This window comes from Petaurus breviceps, unplaced genomic scaffold (assembly GCF_028583685.1).
Source record: "Petaurus breviceps papuanus isolate PSGF00001 unplaced genomic scaffold, PetGlider_PUasm1.0 567, whole genome shotgun sequence".
Classification (NCBI taxonomy): domain Eukaryota; kingdom Metazoa; phylum Chordata; class Mammalia; order Diprotodontia; family Petauridae; genus Petaurus; species Petaurus breviceps.
In genome coordinates, this window is record NW_027186383.1 from 5,386,113 (window position 1) to 5,402,026 (window position 15,914).

General features: G+C 40.9%; 1 protein-coding gene across 1 annotated transcript in view; it reads right to left on the reverse strand.

Annotated features, from left to right (window-relative positions):
* IQCA1 (IQ motif containing with AAA domain 1) overlaps positions 1-15,914 on the reverse strand; it is a 247,156-nt gene that overhangs the window by 78,510 nt on the left and 152,732 nt on the right. Inside the window, exon 9 of the mRNA XM_069103144.1 lies at positions 9,580-9,658. Coding sequence (XP_068959245.1) covers positions 9,580-9,658 — 79 coding nt within the window. The remainder of the gene's footprint in view (positions 1-9,579; positions 9,659-15,914) is intronic.

Sequence of the window (15,914 nt, forward strand, 5' to 3'; positions counted from 1 at the left end):
ATATATATATATATATATATATATATATATATATATATATATATAGAGAGAGAGAGAGAGAGAGAGAGAGAGAGAGAGAATTGAGTCAAATTTATAAGAATATAAGTCATTCCCGGTTGATAAATGGTCAAAGGATATGAACAGGCAGTTTTCAGAGGATGAGATTAAAGATATCTATAAACATGAAAAAATGCTCTAAATCACTATTGATTGGAGAAATGCAAACTCTGAGGTACCACATCTCACCAGTCAGATTGGCTAAGATGACAAAACAGGAAAATGACAAGTGCTGGAGAGGATGTGGACAAATTGGAACACTAATGCATTGCTGGTAGAGTTGTGAACTGATCCAACCATTCTGGAGAGCAATCTGGAACTATGCCCAAAGGGCTATAAATAATTTCATACCTTTCGACCCAGCAATACCACTCCTAGGGTTGTATCCCAAAGAGATCATAGAAGTGGGAGGAAGACCATATGTACAAAAATATTTATAGCAGCTTTTTTGTGGTGGCAAAGAATTGGAAATTAAGGGGGTGCCCATCAATTGGGGAATGGCTGAACAAGTTGTGGTATATGCATGTTATGGAATACTATTGTGCTATTAGAAATGAGGAGCAGATGGACTTCATATTTACCTGGAGAGGCTTATACGAACTGATGATGAGTGAGAAGAGCAGAACCAGGGAAATTTGTACACAATTACAGACACAATGTATGTGTGATGACCATCTTTGATAGACAGGACTCTTCTCAGCAATGCAGGATTATAAGTCAACCCCAAAAGACTCATGATGGAGAGAGATGTCTACATCCAGAGAAAGAACTGAGTTTGAATCCAGACTGAAGCAAACTTCCTGCTCTCTCTATTTTTCTTGTTTGGTTTTGTTTCCTCTTTCCCATTGTTCATTCCATCCTTCTTTGTAACCTGACTAATGTCTAATGTGAAAGTATTCACAGATACTATGCTTGATTGTATGCTGCCATGGTGGGGGGCGTGGAGGGAGGGAGAGAAAATTTGAAACTCAAGGAATTGTGGAACTGAATCTTGTAAACTAAAAGTAAACAAATGAATTAATAAAGACCAAAAAAATAAAAAATATATATATTTGCTTTCTCTTTACCAAACTTGCCTTGGCATCACCATGGAATTTAATACAAAGAGGAACATATTTGACTTAACCATTGCATGAATTCTGAATTTTTCAGTGTCTGGAGTGTCTATATCCAGAGATTCCACAGCTGCACACATACCCCATGGAGGTTAGTGGCCAAAAAGAAAACCTCCATATTCACCAAAGTATTTGTAGCAGCTTTTTTTTTTCCTTTGTGGTGGCAAAGACCTGGAAACCAGTAGATGTCAGTAAATTAGGGGATCAGTAAGGAAGTTGTAGTGCATGCTATCAATAAAAATTTAAAAGAAAAAATCTTAACCACTATATGAAAATAAAGCAAAAATCTTGGCTTTCTTAGGAAAGCCACATAGTTTTCTACACGGATAAATTAACCAAAGGGAGGGAAAGCATCCATTTTTTAACACTATAGTGAAGGGCAAATGAACAGAGACTCTTTGACATAGTTTTTTTTTGCTTGTCAATGTTTATATTGAAAATTGCCATGTATAATTCAGCCAGTCTTCTGCAGGCTGGCACACCCATCATGCCTCTCACACCAACCAGCTACTAGTAATCTTTGCTAATTGCAATTAGAGATAATTTCAAACTGAAGCTTCTTTGGGAGCTTTTTCATCTGAAACCCTTCTTCAGAGCTCTTGGGGTTCCCTGGCACTTACAAATCCAGGAAGCGAGTTTTAGCCATCATAGGACACCGAGAAGCTTACTGGCAGTCTTTCTTTCTTTCTTTTTTTTTTTTTAAACATAGATAATGATTGCCCAACCTTCTCTTACAGATGAGCATTTGCCCTTATCCTAATAATGTTTAAAACTAGGTAATGGCAGTCCCACGTTTACTTTCAGGTCTGAATTTCTCTGTTCTAAACTCAAAAGGCTAAAAGAAAGGGGGAGAAAGAGGAGCTTTGATTATAGGGGAAGGACCTTGAGGAAAAGGCCTTCGTTCCTTTAAATTACTGCAGGCCCATCAAAGGATGTGACCCATGCCATGCTACACACAGAAGGGGAGGCTTGACTGAGCTCATTAAAAGTGACCCCCTCCGGGGCTGCCCCAGCTTGGAATTTCCGCTGTGAGGAAAAGACATGTTCTAGTGGCAGCATCAGAATTTTAAGCTTTCCGGGATCGGTCATCGGGCTGGCCAGCCAGAGTCTAAAACCACAGCATTTCCCCTTTCCTTTAAAAAAAAACAACAACAAAAAAAGAAATTTAAACCTCATATTTTCTCTTTCTCTTAAAAAAAAAAACAACCTTTTTTGCCTTATAAATCACTCCTCCCTCTCACGCATTGGGTTTTAGAAAAATAACCTGGTAGTTAAGTGGTTTTAATAATACAGAACAAATGCTTATTAATATTATTTTAAATTGACCACAAGTCTACTAGAGATTCAAAATGGTTTTGAAACAATCAGACTTTTAAAAATGTTTTCAAAATAAGTTTGAATGTGAGGTAACGGAAATTTTGCTGTCAAATTTAGAGTCGAAGGACCTGAGTTCAAATGCTGATTCTGTCACTTACCGTCTGTTTCCTCCTCTGAGCCTCAGTTTCCTCCTCTGTAAAAATATGGGCTTGTGATTGGTAACTCTTCAAATATCTGAAGCTAGCTCTCTCAATCCACCTAAGTCTTCTATTCTGCAAGCTAACTAATCCCATAAAGTTTCATTGGCCACAAGGTTCCTGGAAGGCAGGGACCATGTCTTGGTTTCCTGTAGCCCCTGTGATCCCACATGTCCAACAAGAGTCCAGTAGATGGATGCTGAGTGAATGGTAGGGCTGGTCCAAGGGATTCTCTGGTTCTGACCTTGAATCCCAGGCCAGTATCCCAGCAGGTCTTTGATAAATGATAAATGTGTGAACTCGGACACCATCTTTGTTTGACTGGATATCTCTTCAGCTCAATGGCTCTGGAGTCTGAGAATGTGGGCTGGAACTGCATCCCAGCAGGAACTAGTGAGGAAGTGGGTGGGACAGAACAAGTCCCACAGGATGGGCAGGAGTGGCTGGTTTTGATTGGCAATGCAGGCAATCATTTTCACCCCAAGCCCACCTGTCCTTCACATGTCCTTAGTACCGAAGAGGGCACTGCCATTCTTCCATCACCCAGGCTCACAATCCCCAATATCTTTGACTTGTCACTCTATGCTCCAATCAGTCTCCAAATCTTGTTGTTTCTTCCTCCACAGTATCGTTCTCTGTACTCACACGGCTTCTACCTGGCTATGGCTCTGATCACCTCTTCTCTGGGTGACTATAACTGCCTCCTATGTGATCCTTCTGCCTCAACTCACCCCCTGTTCCAGTTCTTACCCCATACAGCTATCAAAGTGATTTTCCTAAAACAAAAGTCTATGCTTGTCACTCCCGTATTCATCAGTAACTCCTTATTAACTCTTAAGGCCAAATATTATGTCATCTTTTTCTGATACTTTAAAAAATGCCCATTGGTTTTTGTTTTATAATGCACTTAATTATTAGTATGGTAGTTTTCATAATTTACATATAAATAAGTGAACAAATCTTAGGCAATGCAGGATCAAAAGAGTTTGGAGACTGCTGATTTATCCCAACCCTTTCACATGATTGATGGGGAAGTTAAGACCCAAATATGTTAAGGGAACTTCCAAAATCATGAGAGCAGAGATTTAGAGCTGGAAGGGGCTCCAGAGACTATTTGGTCCAACCCCATTTTACAGATGAGGAGATTAAGGCCCTTGGAAGTTAAGTGACTTGTCCAGGGTCACATTGATAATAAGCATCAAAGGCTTGATTTGAATCCAAGTCCTCTGACTCCCTAGCCAATGCTCTTCCTGCCATTCTGCCTTTGTAACCCTGAACTTGTAAGGCTGAGTTTTTGAAACTCAGTAAATAGGAGAGCCACCTCTTGAACTCAAATCCTAGGGTTCCATATTGCAATTCTATTTGAATGCTTTCCCCAAAGTACTCAAAGCCCCTTTCATATATTCTCATGTTAAAAATCACTTGAACATAGCTTTGACAACATTAAAATGCTGTTCCATGGCTACCACCTTATGGCACCTCCAGTCCCCAGAAGCAAGAACAAAATCAAAAAGGCGAGGTTAGAAGTATGAGGGATTGGTTTTTTTTCCATTTTCCTGGGGAGACCGTCAGGTCCAATTTGATTTCTCCTTCCCCTGGGGGCTGCTGCTTTCCATGGGTTACACAGTCTTTTTAGGGTACACATAACATTGTTACTCTTTGGGGGTTCAGTTCATCTGACTTTTGGAATATGGTAAAAAGTTGCTAGTTAGAATAGAAGAAACCAGTGTAGAAAATCTGGGATGATTTGTTTTTCTACCAAGATATGTTTGCTGCTTATGCAAAGGTGCTTTTTTTAAGTGAAAAGTCTTAAAAATTGAGGCTTATAAAAAATGAAGTTTCTTTCCTAAAAGTATATAGGCTTATAGAAGCTTGCCCCGCAAAGAGAACATCCTCTTGAAACAAAGAATGAAGTAGAATGTGTAACCCTGCCCCATCCCAGACAACACCACCAAGAAAGCATCATCATCATGGGGGGAAATGTCTAGGACTCTTGTTTGAGAGGACACAGAGATGGTTCTCTGGGGGGATGGATCAGGGCTGCTTTGAGAAGGAGCTGGAAAACCTCACCATCCCAAACCTCACTCCTCTCTTTCCCATTCCTGTGCTCTGGGTTTTGGGGAAGAGGCTTGGCATGAACTCTGCCTTCAAACAGGGTATCTCAAGTTTTTTCAGAAAGGCCATGCTGAGTTCTCTGCTAAATTCAGCCTGTTGGACTTCATTTTACATGGACGGATTTATGGAGCTACGCGTCTGCTTTCAAGTGACATTTTTATAATTCACTTGCTTCCTGTCAGCTGTAAATTTAAAATACTAACCAATGTTTTTCAAAGTCCAAGCTGTGGTTACAACTGTATTTCTAGCGATGATATCCTTGGAGAAAAGATTCTAGTCTTTGGTCAACTGTATAAGCATCAAGTGAGCTGATACCTGAAATTCCTTCTGCCAAAAGTTCAAGCCTTTGGATCAAACTTCTGATTCTATTTTAAATACAACTCATTTGGTCCTTTGAGGTATTATCAGACATTGACACCTTAGTGAACATAAAGGTTCTGAAAGAAGGTTCTAAAGCTGGTGAGGGGCATCATCTGGATTCTCTGGGAGTGTTATTGCTTGAGGAAGAGAGCAGAGAATGAGAAGACTATGCCGTATCACCCAGGGGACCTGTCATAATTGAGAACCAGTCTTGTCTCTATGTAAAGTCATAGAACCATAGATTTGGAGCTGGGGGAGCCTCAGAGGCCGTCTAGCCCAACCCCCTAATTTTACAGATGGAAAAACTGAGGCCCAGGGAAGCAAGACTTAGATGTAGGTCTACCCTGTTTACCATAGTACCATGAAACCTCCAAATTCTTTTCAGCCCAAACCTTAGTCCTGTGCTTCCAAATTCCTACTAATTCATATGGATAGTATAACATGTTCCACTAAAGGCAACTGGGTGGTAGAGTAGATAGAGCACTGGATTTGAAGTCAGGAAGACCTGAGTTCAAATCCTGCCTCAGACACTTACTTAGCTCTATGACCCACGGTGGGTTACCAAGCCTCTCTCAGCTTCACTTTCTTCATCTGTAAAATAATAACATAATAACACCTCCCTTCCATGTTGTGTGGTTTACAAATAACTTTTAGCAGTATAGGATATATGTCAAGAACACAAGAATAATTCAACTTTAAGAGTCCAAAATTCACCAAATATTGATGAAAACCACTTAGAGTGTTCCAGGCATCCTGCTGGACACTGGCAATGCTGAGACAAAAAGGAACCATCTCTGCTTCTATTAGATCATGGGCCAACCTCTATCGCACAAAGACAATAAGGACGTAAAGGCACTCCACAAGGAAACTGACCCTCCAGACCAAACTAAGATATGATGTCATAGCAGGAGACTCTGAAGCAAGGGTGGGCATAGGAGATGAAAGCCAAAAAGACATTAGAAAACATGATTTAGAATTAAGAAAAGGAAAAAGCTAAAGGATGGGAGATTACTCAATAGCCTCACATCTGTATGTCACAAATGAATACCAGAATAATCAGGTACTAGGGTGAGCTCCAAACATCACACAAAATTTAGCTAGGCTCCAGGAAGTAGCTGGTTACAACATTGGGAACCGTTTCAGAGTCGCGGGGGCTCTATACAGTCAAACCATCAAAGAATGAGTGGAAAGATAAAAATAAACACCAAATTGGGGTTAGTATAAAGGTGAAAGAACAGCTAGAATTTTGATGGCTCCCACATAGCCTCCTTAAGTGAACTATTGAGTTTAAAAATGGAAAAAGAATAAAAGGAGATTGATTGATAATCACCATTTCTCAGAGACGTTTAGCCAGTTTATCACTGTCCTCCTTAAACTGTGGTGCTCAGGACTGAATAGAGTCCTCTAGTAGGTCTGACTAAGCAAGCCATCACCACCCTAAACTTGTAGTTTGGGTTTTTGGAGCCCAAATAAAAGCCTTTTTTATTTAATTAAATTAATGATAATTTAATAAATTTCCATTTATTCCTATTAACTTTTATTGTATTAGATTCAGCCCAATACTTTAACTTATCACAATGGACATTAACTCCATCACTCAGTGTGTTAATTAACCCTCCCATCTTTTGCTGCAGTAGATGGGGAAAACCTCTCGAAAGGCATGGCCCAGAACCCTCCATCCCCTTGAAAGTCCAAGTGTTGTACTGTGAGCCACAAATATTAAAAGACTGAAGGGAAGGCACTGGACTAGAGTCACAAAAGATGGAAAGTATGAATAAGTTGCTATTTACACCAGTAAAAGGAGTTTCAAAATGAATCCATTGATGTGCCAATGTTCATCAAGAATTATCAGAGCAGTTAATGCAGAAAAGGCCTTTGGCAAGCTATCCCATCAATTCATGAGAAATGCACAAAAAACCTAGAGGAATAGAGAGAGATTTTTCCAATACAACAACAAATATTCTTTTGATACTAGCAATAACAATGGAATGGAAACAATGAATAAATTCTGTAGAATTTCAGTACACAAGATAAACTCATAAACATTCTTCTTATTATATGCTATTAATAAAGAGTGAGAACTTTTAAAAAAATCCAGCTAGCTCTTGTAATAAAACATTTAAAAAGAAAAATTAAGGAGAAAATGGAATCATATTTAGAGCATGGAGGGCAGACATATTTGTGTCTAATAAACAAGTATAATAAATGATTGGTAAGTAGGTTCATTTACATATAAATTTGTCCAAAAATGCAATCAAGATGAAAAGAAAAATAATGGATTGGGGAGAAGATTTGTAATAAATTAAATGGATAAGAACTTACCAGTTAACTTTTTCAACAACACCTATGGCCTTGGATAAAAGAATCAATGAGTTTGTCCTGACTTTAGAGCTAAATTCTAAGGGCTTAGCTAAAGGGCAAAGGGACTTGCTTGGAGTCATACAATTATTAAGTTTCAGATTGGCAGAATTTGAATGCTAGTCTTCTGGATTCCAAGGCCAACACTCTATCCACTTTAACTATAAGGGTCAGTGGATAGGAGCAGAGGATGTTCGAAAGCAGACAGGCATATTTGTAGCATTATCTTGGGAATAAAAGAGAAAAGTTCCGATTTGTAGAATTACAGATCTGAGAGTTGGAAGAGAGCGAATCAGAGCTGTCGTCCAATGCATACACTAAAGAAATCTTTGTGGTAACCTGTTCAACAAGTGATCCTTCAGCCCCAAGACCTCCAAGGAACCAGAACCCACAACCTCATGACTCTAGGACAACTCAGCTGGTTAGAATGTTTTCCCAACATTAAGGCTAAGTCAGTTTCTTTTGTTTGTGGTTCTGATTCTAAACTCTTGGGACAAGTAGAACAAGTCCAATCTCTCCTGCACATGACAACCCTATAGATATTTACAGAGAGCTATCATGTTGCCCATGAGTCTTCTTTTCTCCAGGTGAACCATGCCAGGTTCCATCAACTGAGTCTCTTATGTCCTGGGTTCAAGGCTTTACTCCATCCTGGAGTTCCTCCTCTGGACACCCTCCAGGCTGTCAATGTCCTTCTTAAACCATGATGCCCAGAACACGAGACTCCAGATGAGGTCTGATGAGGGTGGGGGATGGTAGAACCATCCCCTCTCTATTCTTGGAGACTGAATGGCTCTTTATGCAGCCCAAGGTCATGCTAGCTACTGCCAACTTATGTCAAACATGAAGACCACTAAACCTGTTGATCCTTTTCGGAAAAATGGGAGTCTAGCTATGCCTTCCCTGTGTAATACTTGAGTTTTCTACTTTAACCAGTTAAAGACTTTACATTCATTCCTGCTGAATTTCATCTTGTTGGATTCATTCTGGTCTGTTGAAATCCTCTTGGATCCTGGCTCTCCTCCAGGGGGTACTATTGCTCTCAGCTTTGTGTCATCTGCAAACCCAATGAGTATTCCATCTAGACCTTGATGAAAGTCAGTCATAAAACTGTTAAACAGAAAGGGCCAATAGATCTGGGAATACTACCCTGGAGACTTTCTGCCATTTTGGGAAACGTTCAATTTCAATCAGAGAAATGAAAATTAAAACAACTCCAAGGCACGACTTCATACTTACCACATTGGTAAAAATTTTATATATGACAAAAAAATGCTAGATAGATTGTAGTGAAACAAGCACACATACATTGCTAGTAGAATTATAGTCATTTGAAGAACAATCTGGCACCAAACAACAGAGTTCACAAAATAATTGTACTTACCTTTTACTCCAATAATTACATTATTGAGAATTATATCATTAAAACATTTATATATAATATAATTAAAAGCATAAAAGGAAAATATCTATATGTTCAAAGACAGATAGAGAAGCCTTATTTGTAATTACAAATGGTTGGAAAAATCTACATGTCCAATGGCTGGTGAGTGGCTAAAAGACCTATGGCATGTCAATGTAATAGTGCAATGAAATTAAAATGATGGATATAACAAATATGAAGAAACTTGGGAAGACAGATATTAGAAGCAAAGGAAGCAGAACCAAGAATAGAATATAAAACAACAACTACATAGAAGGAAAAATACCTGCGCAAAACCAGGTACGAATGGAAAATGAAGAAAGGTCAAAGACAGAATAAGTGGCAGTGACAATTTTGTACGTAGAAGCTGATTTTTAATTCAAATTAGCAAAAAAAACCCCCAAATATCCAACTGGTTTTGTTATTCCTGAAGATCAAAGCCATGATAAACTTTTTTGGAATGGCTAGGGAGTGTTTATCTTGGCTATCATATACATATTGGGTTCCTCCATTGTTTCACCACATCTACCATTTGCTAAATTAGAAAATTACATTCTTCCATTGTTTATGTGGTAATAGAGTTCAATGAAAAGGGTAACAGTAAAACTCTGATGCCCATTTTCTTATTTGTATTGACCTTTGTATTTCTTGTTTCCATCTTCTATGGCGGGGATGAAGAGACTGGGTGCCATTTTCCACCTTTCATCTTCCTCAGTCTGCAAAGAAGAGTGCATTCCTTAATGGTAGGAAGTGTTGATCTGTTTCAATGAAGAGGAAAATGTTGTGGGACTCCAATGGTTCTGTGGGTTCATGGATATCTCATACAAATCAACATCTATCCTTTTGCCCCTTGTCGACAAACCCTCCCTGGAGTAGGAGTTCTCACCTTCAGGTCTATGGACTTGTTTTTTTTTTAATATGTACTAACTGTATTCATTCATTATTGGTCTTCTTTGTTATCATGTGGATTTTATTTTTTAATTTAAAACTATGATTCTGAGAAGGGGTGCATGGGGGAACACTGCACAAACCTAAGAACCTCTGCCCCAGAGGATATTTCCAGAAGCTTTGAGTCCTTTCTCCAGGGTTTCCACTATTTCATGATGTCACAATATCCAGTCAGGCCAAATTTATTATCCACAACTGGTCATGGGAGCTGGGATAACAACAGTCCAGTTGGAGATGACTTGCCAAATGTATTAGGAAAACCTGTAATATCACAGAACGGATAAGAGTGACCCAATTTGGGGGAGAAGGTGCTCTTGGCCATAAGAATGTGATCTAATAAAGTCCTTAGGGTAGGTGGAGGTGAGGGTGACAGCTTCACATCTGTGTTATTTGGTTTGGGAATATCAACTCTTCAGAAAATTGTTCATGGACCATTTCAGAAATCTCTAATTCAAATGAAGTGGGACGATAGCAAATGCTGAATCTGCATAAAAATAAATGGTTTGTAGGACTGGATGCAGTGCCTGGCATTAGATCAGGGCTAAGGGTTGGCAAGGGGGAATTCAAGAACTAGCAGCTGGATGGAGAATGTCTCATGGAGGAGAGGAAAGACAAAAGCAAACATCACGTTTTACTCAGCTAGGTCCCCTTCTTTCTGTGTAGTCTCGGTCTCATTCTGTCTAATTCTGAAGACAAATCTTTCAACAAAGGTGCCCTTTATTTCATGAAGATGTCTGTGTCCTCCCTCTCAGACATCCTTGCTGTGTGACCTTTAGCATGTCTTTTAACCTCAGGTTGTCTCAATTTCCTCATCTGTAAAATGGGGATAGTATTAGCATCTACCTTCCAGAGTTGCTGTGAGACTTAAAGGAGATAATCATTGCAAAAACCTTAGCACGATGCCTGGCACATCGGAAGCACTACATACATGTGTTAACTATTATGATTGTTGTTTTTAGTCAAATATTGAAACAAACCAAGTAATCTCTCCCCCCAAGGAACAACATATACACAAATGGTCATGGATACAGGGGAGAGAGGAAGAAATGAGCAGAGGACTGGCATGTGCTGGCCATTACTGCTAGACAGATAAAAAGTGGGAAAAACAAAAATACCAGAAATGCCATTCTGAAACTCCGTGTAGAGTTCCCAGAGGAGGCAGCATTTAGCCATACAATTTGTGTGTCTTCCGCGGGAATGTTTAGATGTGGCCACCTTAGACACTAGCTATGGATGAGTCACTTAGCTGTTGCCTGCCTCAGTCTCCCCATCTGTAAAGTGCAGATGATAATAGTACTTACCTCCCACAGCTGTTATGCAAATAAAGTAAGATATTAATTGTAAGGTGCTTCACCCGCTTTAAAGCACTTTTTAAATACTAGCTATCATTATTATGTTTATGAGATGGTTAAGTTCCATGAGGGAAGGCACCACTTCCTGGCTAAGCCTCGTATTTCCCCTGGAAACTAGCATCGTACCCTACCCCCAGCAGACAATTCATAAACTTGTTGAATTGAACTAGTAACAGAAGTGACCACAGCTGTACCAGCCTGGGTGCCACCTGCAGCCTGGGACTCTGGGCTAGTGTGAACACTAAACACCTCACGATGCTTCCGTCTGCTTTGGGATAATATTTATGTTCTGAGTTACTGCCGTTGAGCTCTGTGGCCTTCCAGATAACACATATACCTTGAGGATTTACGTGCAGCAGACTGCTTAATAAAAACATGCATTTAAATCTACCATCATCAACCCTATATGCATTTAAATGCATATAAAAATAGTCACAATCCTGTTTCTGCTTCACATTTTATTCTAGGTTATTTGCCCCACTGGAACACAGATAGGTCAAATAGTTTGACATATTCCAGGAAAAAAAAAATACACCCTTAGCCCGATTTCCTCTATGGCTTTTGCAGGGACCAAAACGAAGGGCAGTTCTCATGGAACTTTTATTTCTGCAAAAATAAATGTGCCTTTAGTCAGCTGTTGAGGGATGTGCATTGGGACAGTTTTAGATTAGTAGGCAGGTATGTGTCAAGCAGCAGCTGCGGGAGCTTCCCTGGGCTTGGCTCCTACCTGCTCTATTCAAATCCCAATGTCAACACCATCATTTAGCAACTTGCAGAGAAGGGCATATTCCCACCCTGCAGGACTTTCAGTCTTTAGGAGAAAGAGAAACCAGAGAGAGGGAAAAAGGGGAAGCTAGAGACGTGCTATTCCCCGAGGAAAGTGAAAGTGGGGAGAACCTTTCTTTCCCAAGGATCAGGCCGTGAGCTTCCCCAAGTTCACAGGTACATTTAAAAATGCCTGCTTTGGGCACGAAATTAAACTTGAATTGAATTCAAACATGTCTGGAGTGTCTCACTTCTGACCCATTTAATTCATTAATCCGATCTCATTTGGAGCTGGGACTTTAGAGACCACTGGGTCCAACCCCCTCATTCGAGGGGTGAGGAAACGGAAGCACAGAACGTGTAAGTGACCCAGTTCGTAAAAATCCCACCTGCTCCAGGAAGCCCTTCCAATTCCCCTTAATGCATGAAGGCGATTGAGTGGCCCAGCATCCCTTTCTTAACTTGAGTCTATACAATTAAACTCTGCTAACCATTATTGTATTTCATCGTTAATAATAATGATTATAGCATGCACATTCCAAATACATCCACACTCATCACACTCCAAATGCTTATTCCTGTTTCTATGGAACTTTCAAGTTTGCAAAGAATTTTACATATTTTACCTCATTTGACCCTCAAAACAGCCCTTTGTGTTAGCTGGTGCTATTATCCCCATTTAGCAGGTGAGGAAGCTGATAGGTTGGCCAGAACACCTCTTGCCCAGACTGTAGGATGTGAACCCAGGTCTTACTGACTTTGAGCCCACCATCCCATCCCCTTAGACCCCATAAGGAAACATTTCAGGGTGGTGGGTTCAAAACCTGACTGTGCCATTTACTCCTGATGTGAGTGGGGGAGGTTGCTAGTCTGTCTCAGCTTGGTTTCCACATCTTTGACATGAGGGCAATGGCTTGGATGTCCTCTGATGTCCCTGCCAGCTTCAAATCTCTTGTCCTATGATTCTGCCATTTCACTTACCTGTGACTTAGTTTCCTCATCTGTAAAATGAGGGGGCTTGACTGAATCATCATCTGAGGTCCATTCTGGTGCCAGCTGTAGATTCTATGTGTGACTCTGGGCAAGTTACTTTACTTGCCTCAGTTCCCTCACCTATAAAATGAGGGGGTTGGAGTAATTGGCCTCTAGGAGTTTTTCAATTGTGCCAGAAACTATTGTACAGGAATTCTATCTCCCATCTCCATCCTTTGCCCAGCAGCTGTGCATCTATGTGGAATGGCTTTCTTCCTCATCATCAATGCCTTGCAGAATTTCTGGCTTGCTTTAAGACAAAGCTCTAACCCTGGCTTCTGCAGGTGGCTGTTCTTCAGTCCCTCCTGCTGCTGGAAGGTTACTTTCCACTTCCTCTGTATTATGTACCTACCTATTTATAATTGCCTTCTCTCAACAGAATGTAAGCACCTTGAGGGCAGGAGATAATTTTGTCTTTATTAGCACAGGTGTCTCCCCACATTCTAAATGCCTAATAAATATTTGTTGATTGAGCGGCTGATTTCTTGTAAAAGGCTATCAAAAAGAGCCAGCAGGACTTTGTCAAAGACAGATCACACTAGACTCATTTCATTTCCTTTTGTAACAGGGTTTCTAGACTCCAGTGGATCTTCTCAGATCTCCTTGGCTCAGAATGTAATTTAGATTTCAAAAGGAAACTCAAAACACCTGAATCCAATTCTGTTGGTCTAGCCATGAGTAAAACATTTGAAAAAGTCTCTTGAGAAGATGGAGAGATGTGGGCTAAAAAATGGCATCATTACTTGAGTCAGGACCTGGTTAAATGGCAAGGCCCCAAATAATAGTTGTTAATCATTTCAGCTTGGAAGAAGGTCTCCAGTAGGGCTCTCCAGAGAGCTGTTCTTTGTTCTATCACATCCGACATTGTGAACCTGAGAAGTCTGGTCATACACGGTCGGTCTATCAAATGTGAATAAAAAGTGATATGCTGGATGATGGAATCAGAAGCCCCAAAGATCTTACAAGTTAGCGCATTGGGTTGAACCTAGGAGGATGAAATGTAACCAGGATAAATGTAAAGTCTTCTACTTGGACTCAGAAATCATCTTGACGAGTTTAAAAGAGGGGAGGCTGCACCAAAGAGTTATTTGTTTGAAAAATGACCCAGGGGTTTAGAGGCCTGGAAGGTCCCCAGGAGCCAGTGCCACAGCATGGCAGCTGAGACATGTACAGTGTCCAGGGCTGGAGACATCCAGCTGCATCTGAAGTCCTGTTCTGGGTGCCCCATTTCAAAAGGAATGTTGACGAGTTGGGAAGCACTAAGAGGGGGGCACCCAAGATAAAAACAACAAAAAACAACAATACCTAACACTTAGCACTTCAAAGGTTGGAAGTATTTCACAAAATATGATCTCATTTTATCCTCAGCAATCCTGCAACACAGGTTATTAAGAACCTCGAGAAGGAGACAATGCATGCCCCATGACATATGAGGTCTATCAAGGGAACTGGGGATGTTTATCCCGGAAAAGAGAAAACTCCTGGATGCTTCCTTCAAGTATGTGAATGGTTATTGTGTGGAAAAGGGATCACACTTCTTCTGCTCAGCTCCAAGGGCAGAGCTGGGCTGGACAGGGGTAGTTCTCAACTCAAAGGAAGGGAAAGGATTTCCACTAGATAGTCAAGCAGATTTTGGAGGACCCCTCCTCCCCCCCCAGTCACGGAACAGAGAGGATTATTGTTCAGGTGTGAGCTGGTCTGCATGGCCTCTGAGGTTACTTCTAAGTCTGAGTTGCCAAGATTCTCTGAAATTCATTTTATTTCTCAGAACTTGGGCAGCATGAACCGCAGACTGAATCCACTGCTGCATACACACACCGCGGGCTTTCCAGGGCTTCAGCGCCCAGGGATGTGGGATGGATCAAGATGTGGGCTAGGTCTGCCCTGCCGAGACAGAGTAGTTCTGTCTCTTTATCTGTATCAATTATCCAAGGCAGGAAGTGGCAAGAAAAATGTGGATAATGAAAAATGAGAACATTTAGCATTTTGTTATCGCTGACAGCAATACAATGATGAATTTGGGGAAGTCATTCCAAGCTCTGAGATTTATGGGGCAGTTTCTAGCAGCCATTTCCAAGTGCTTTTAAGATTCATAACTAATACAGTTGTTCACAATCAACTTCAATATGCTTTTAAAAATAGCCAGCATAAAATCAGAAGGTTCTAGTGCTAGAAGGGAAGGTAGCGACTGTTCAGTCTCTTTAGCTTGGCATTCAGGACTGCCACAATCTGGCCTGAAACTCCATTTCCGGCTACTTTTCACAAACTCCATCTCAGACCAGTTAGGCAGCTAGCCATGCCCAGAATGTGGTCAGCTACCCTCTCCTGCCCCTCTTCCAGAGCATTCGCGAAACTCACTTCAAGGCTGAACATTTGATCCAACTGAACCCAACAACAAGCTTTATTTTAGGAGGGGGGAAGACAGGGCAATTGGGGTTAAATAACTTGCCCAAGGTCACATGGCTACTATGTGTCAAGGCTGGATTTGAACTCAGGTCTTCACCACCTAGCCACCCCGCAATAAGCATTTATTGAGCACCTTCTACATGCTGGGCACTGAACAATTGAAATCATCCCTGCCCTCAAGGTGCTTTTACTCCTCAAGCCTGGAATTCACTTTCTCTTCATCTCCATTCTGCCCATGCGCATTTTCCTTCAAGGCTTAACTAGGGCACAGAGGCAGACTCTGCCTGCCTCAAGGCCTAATGCCTCGGGGGAGCCTTTCCTGATTCCCCAAATTATCAAGGTTCTCTTTTTACTCTATTTTTCTGATACCAGGTATATTTGGGTCCTCCCAGCATAGCATGCATTCCTTCCTTCCATACTTCCCTCCCTCTATCCTTCCTCCTTCCTTCCTTCCTCCTTCCCTCCCTCC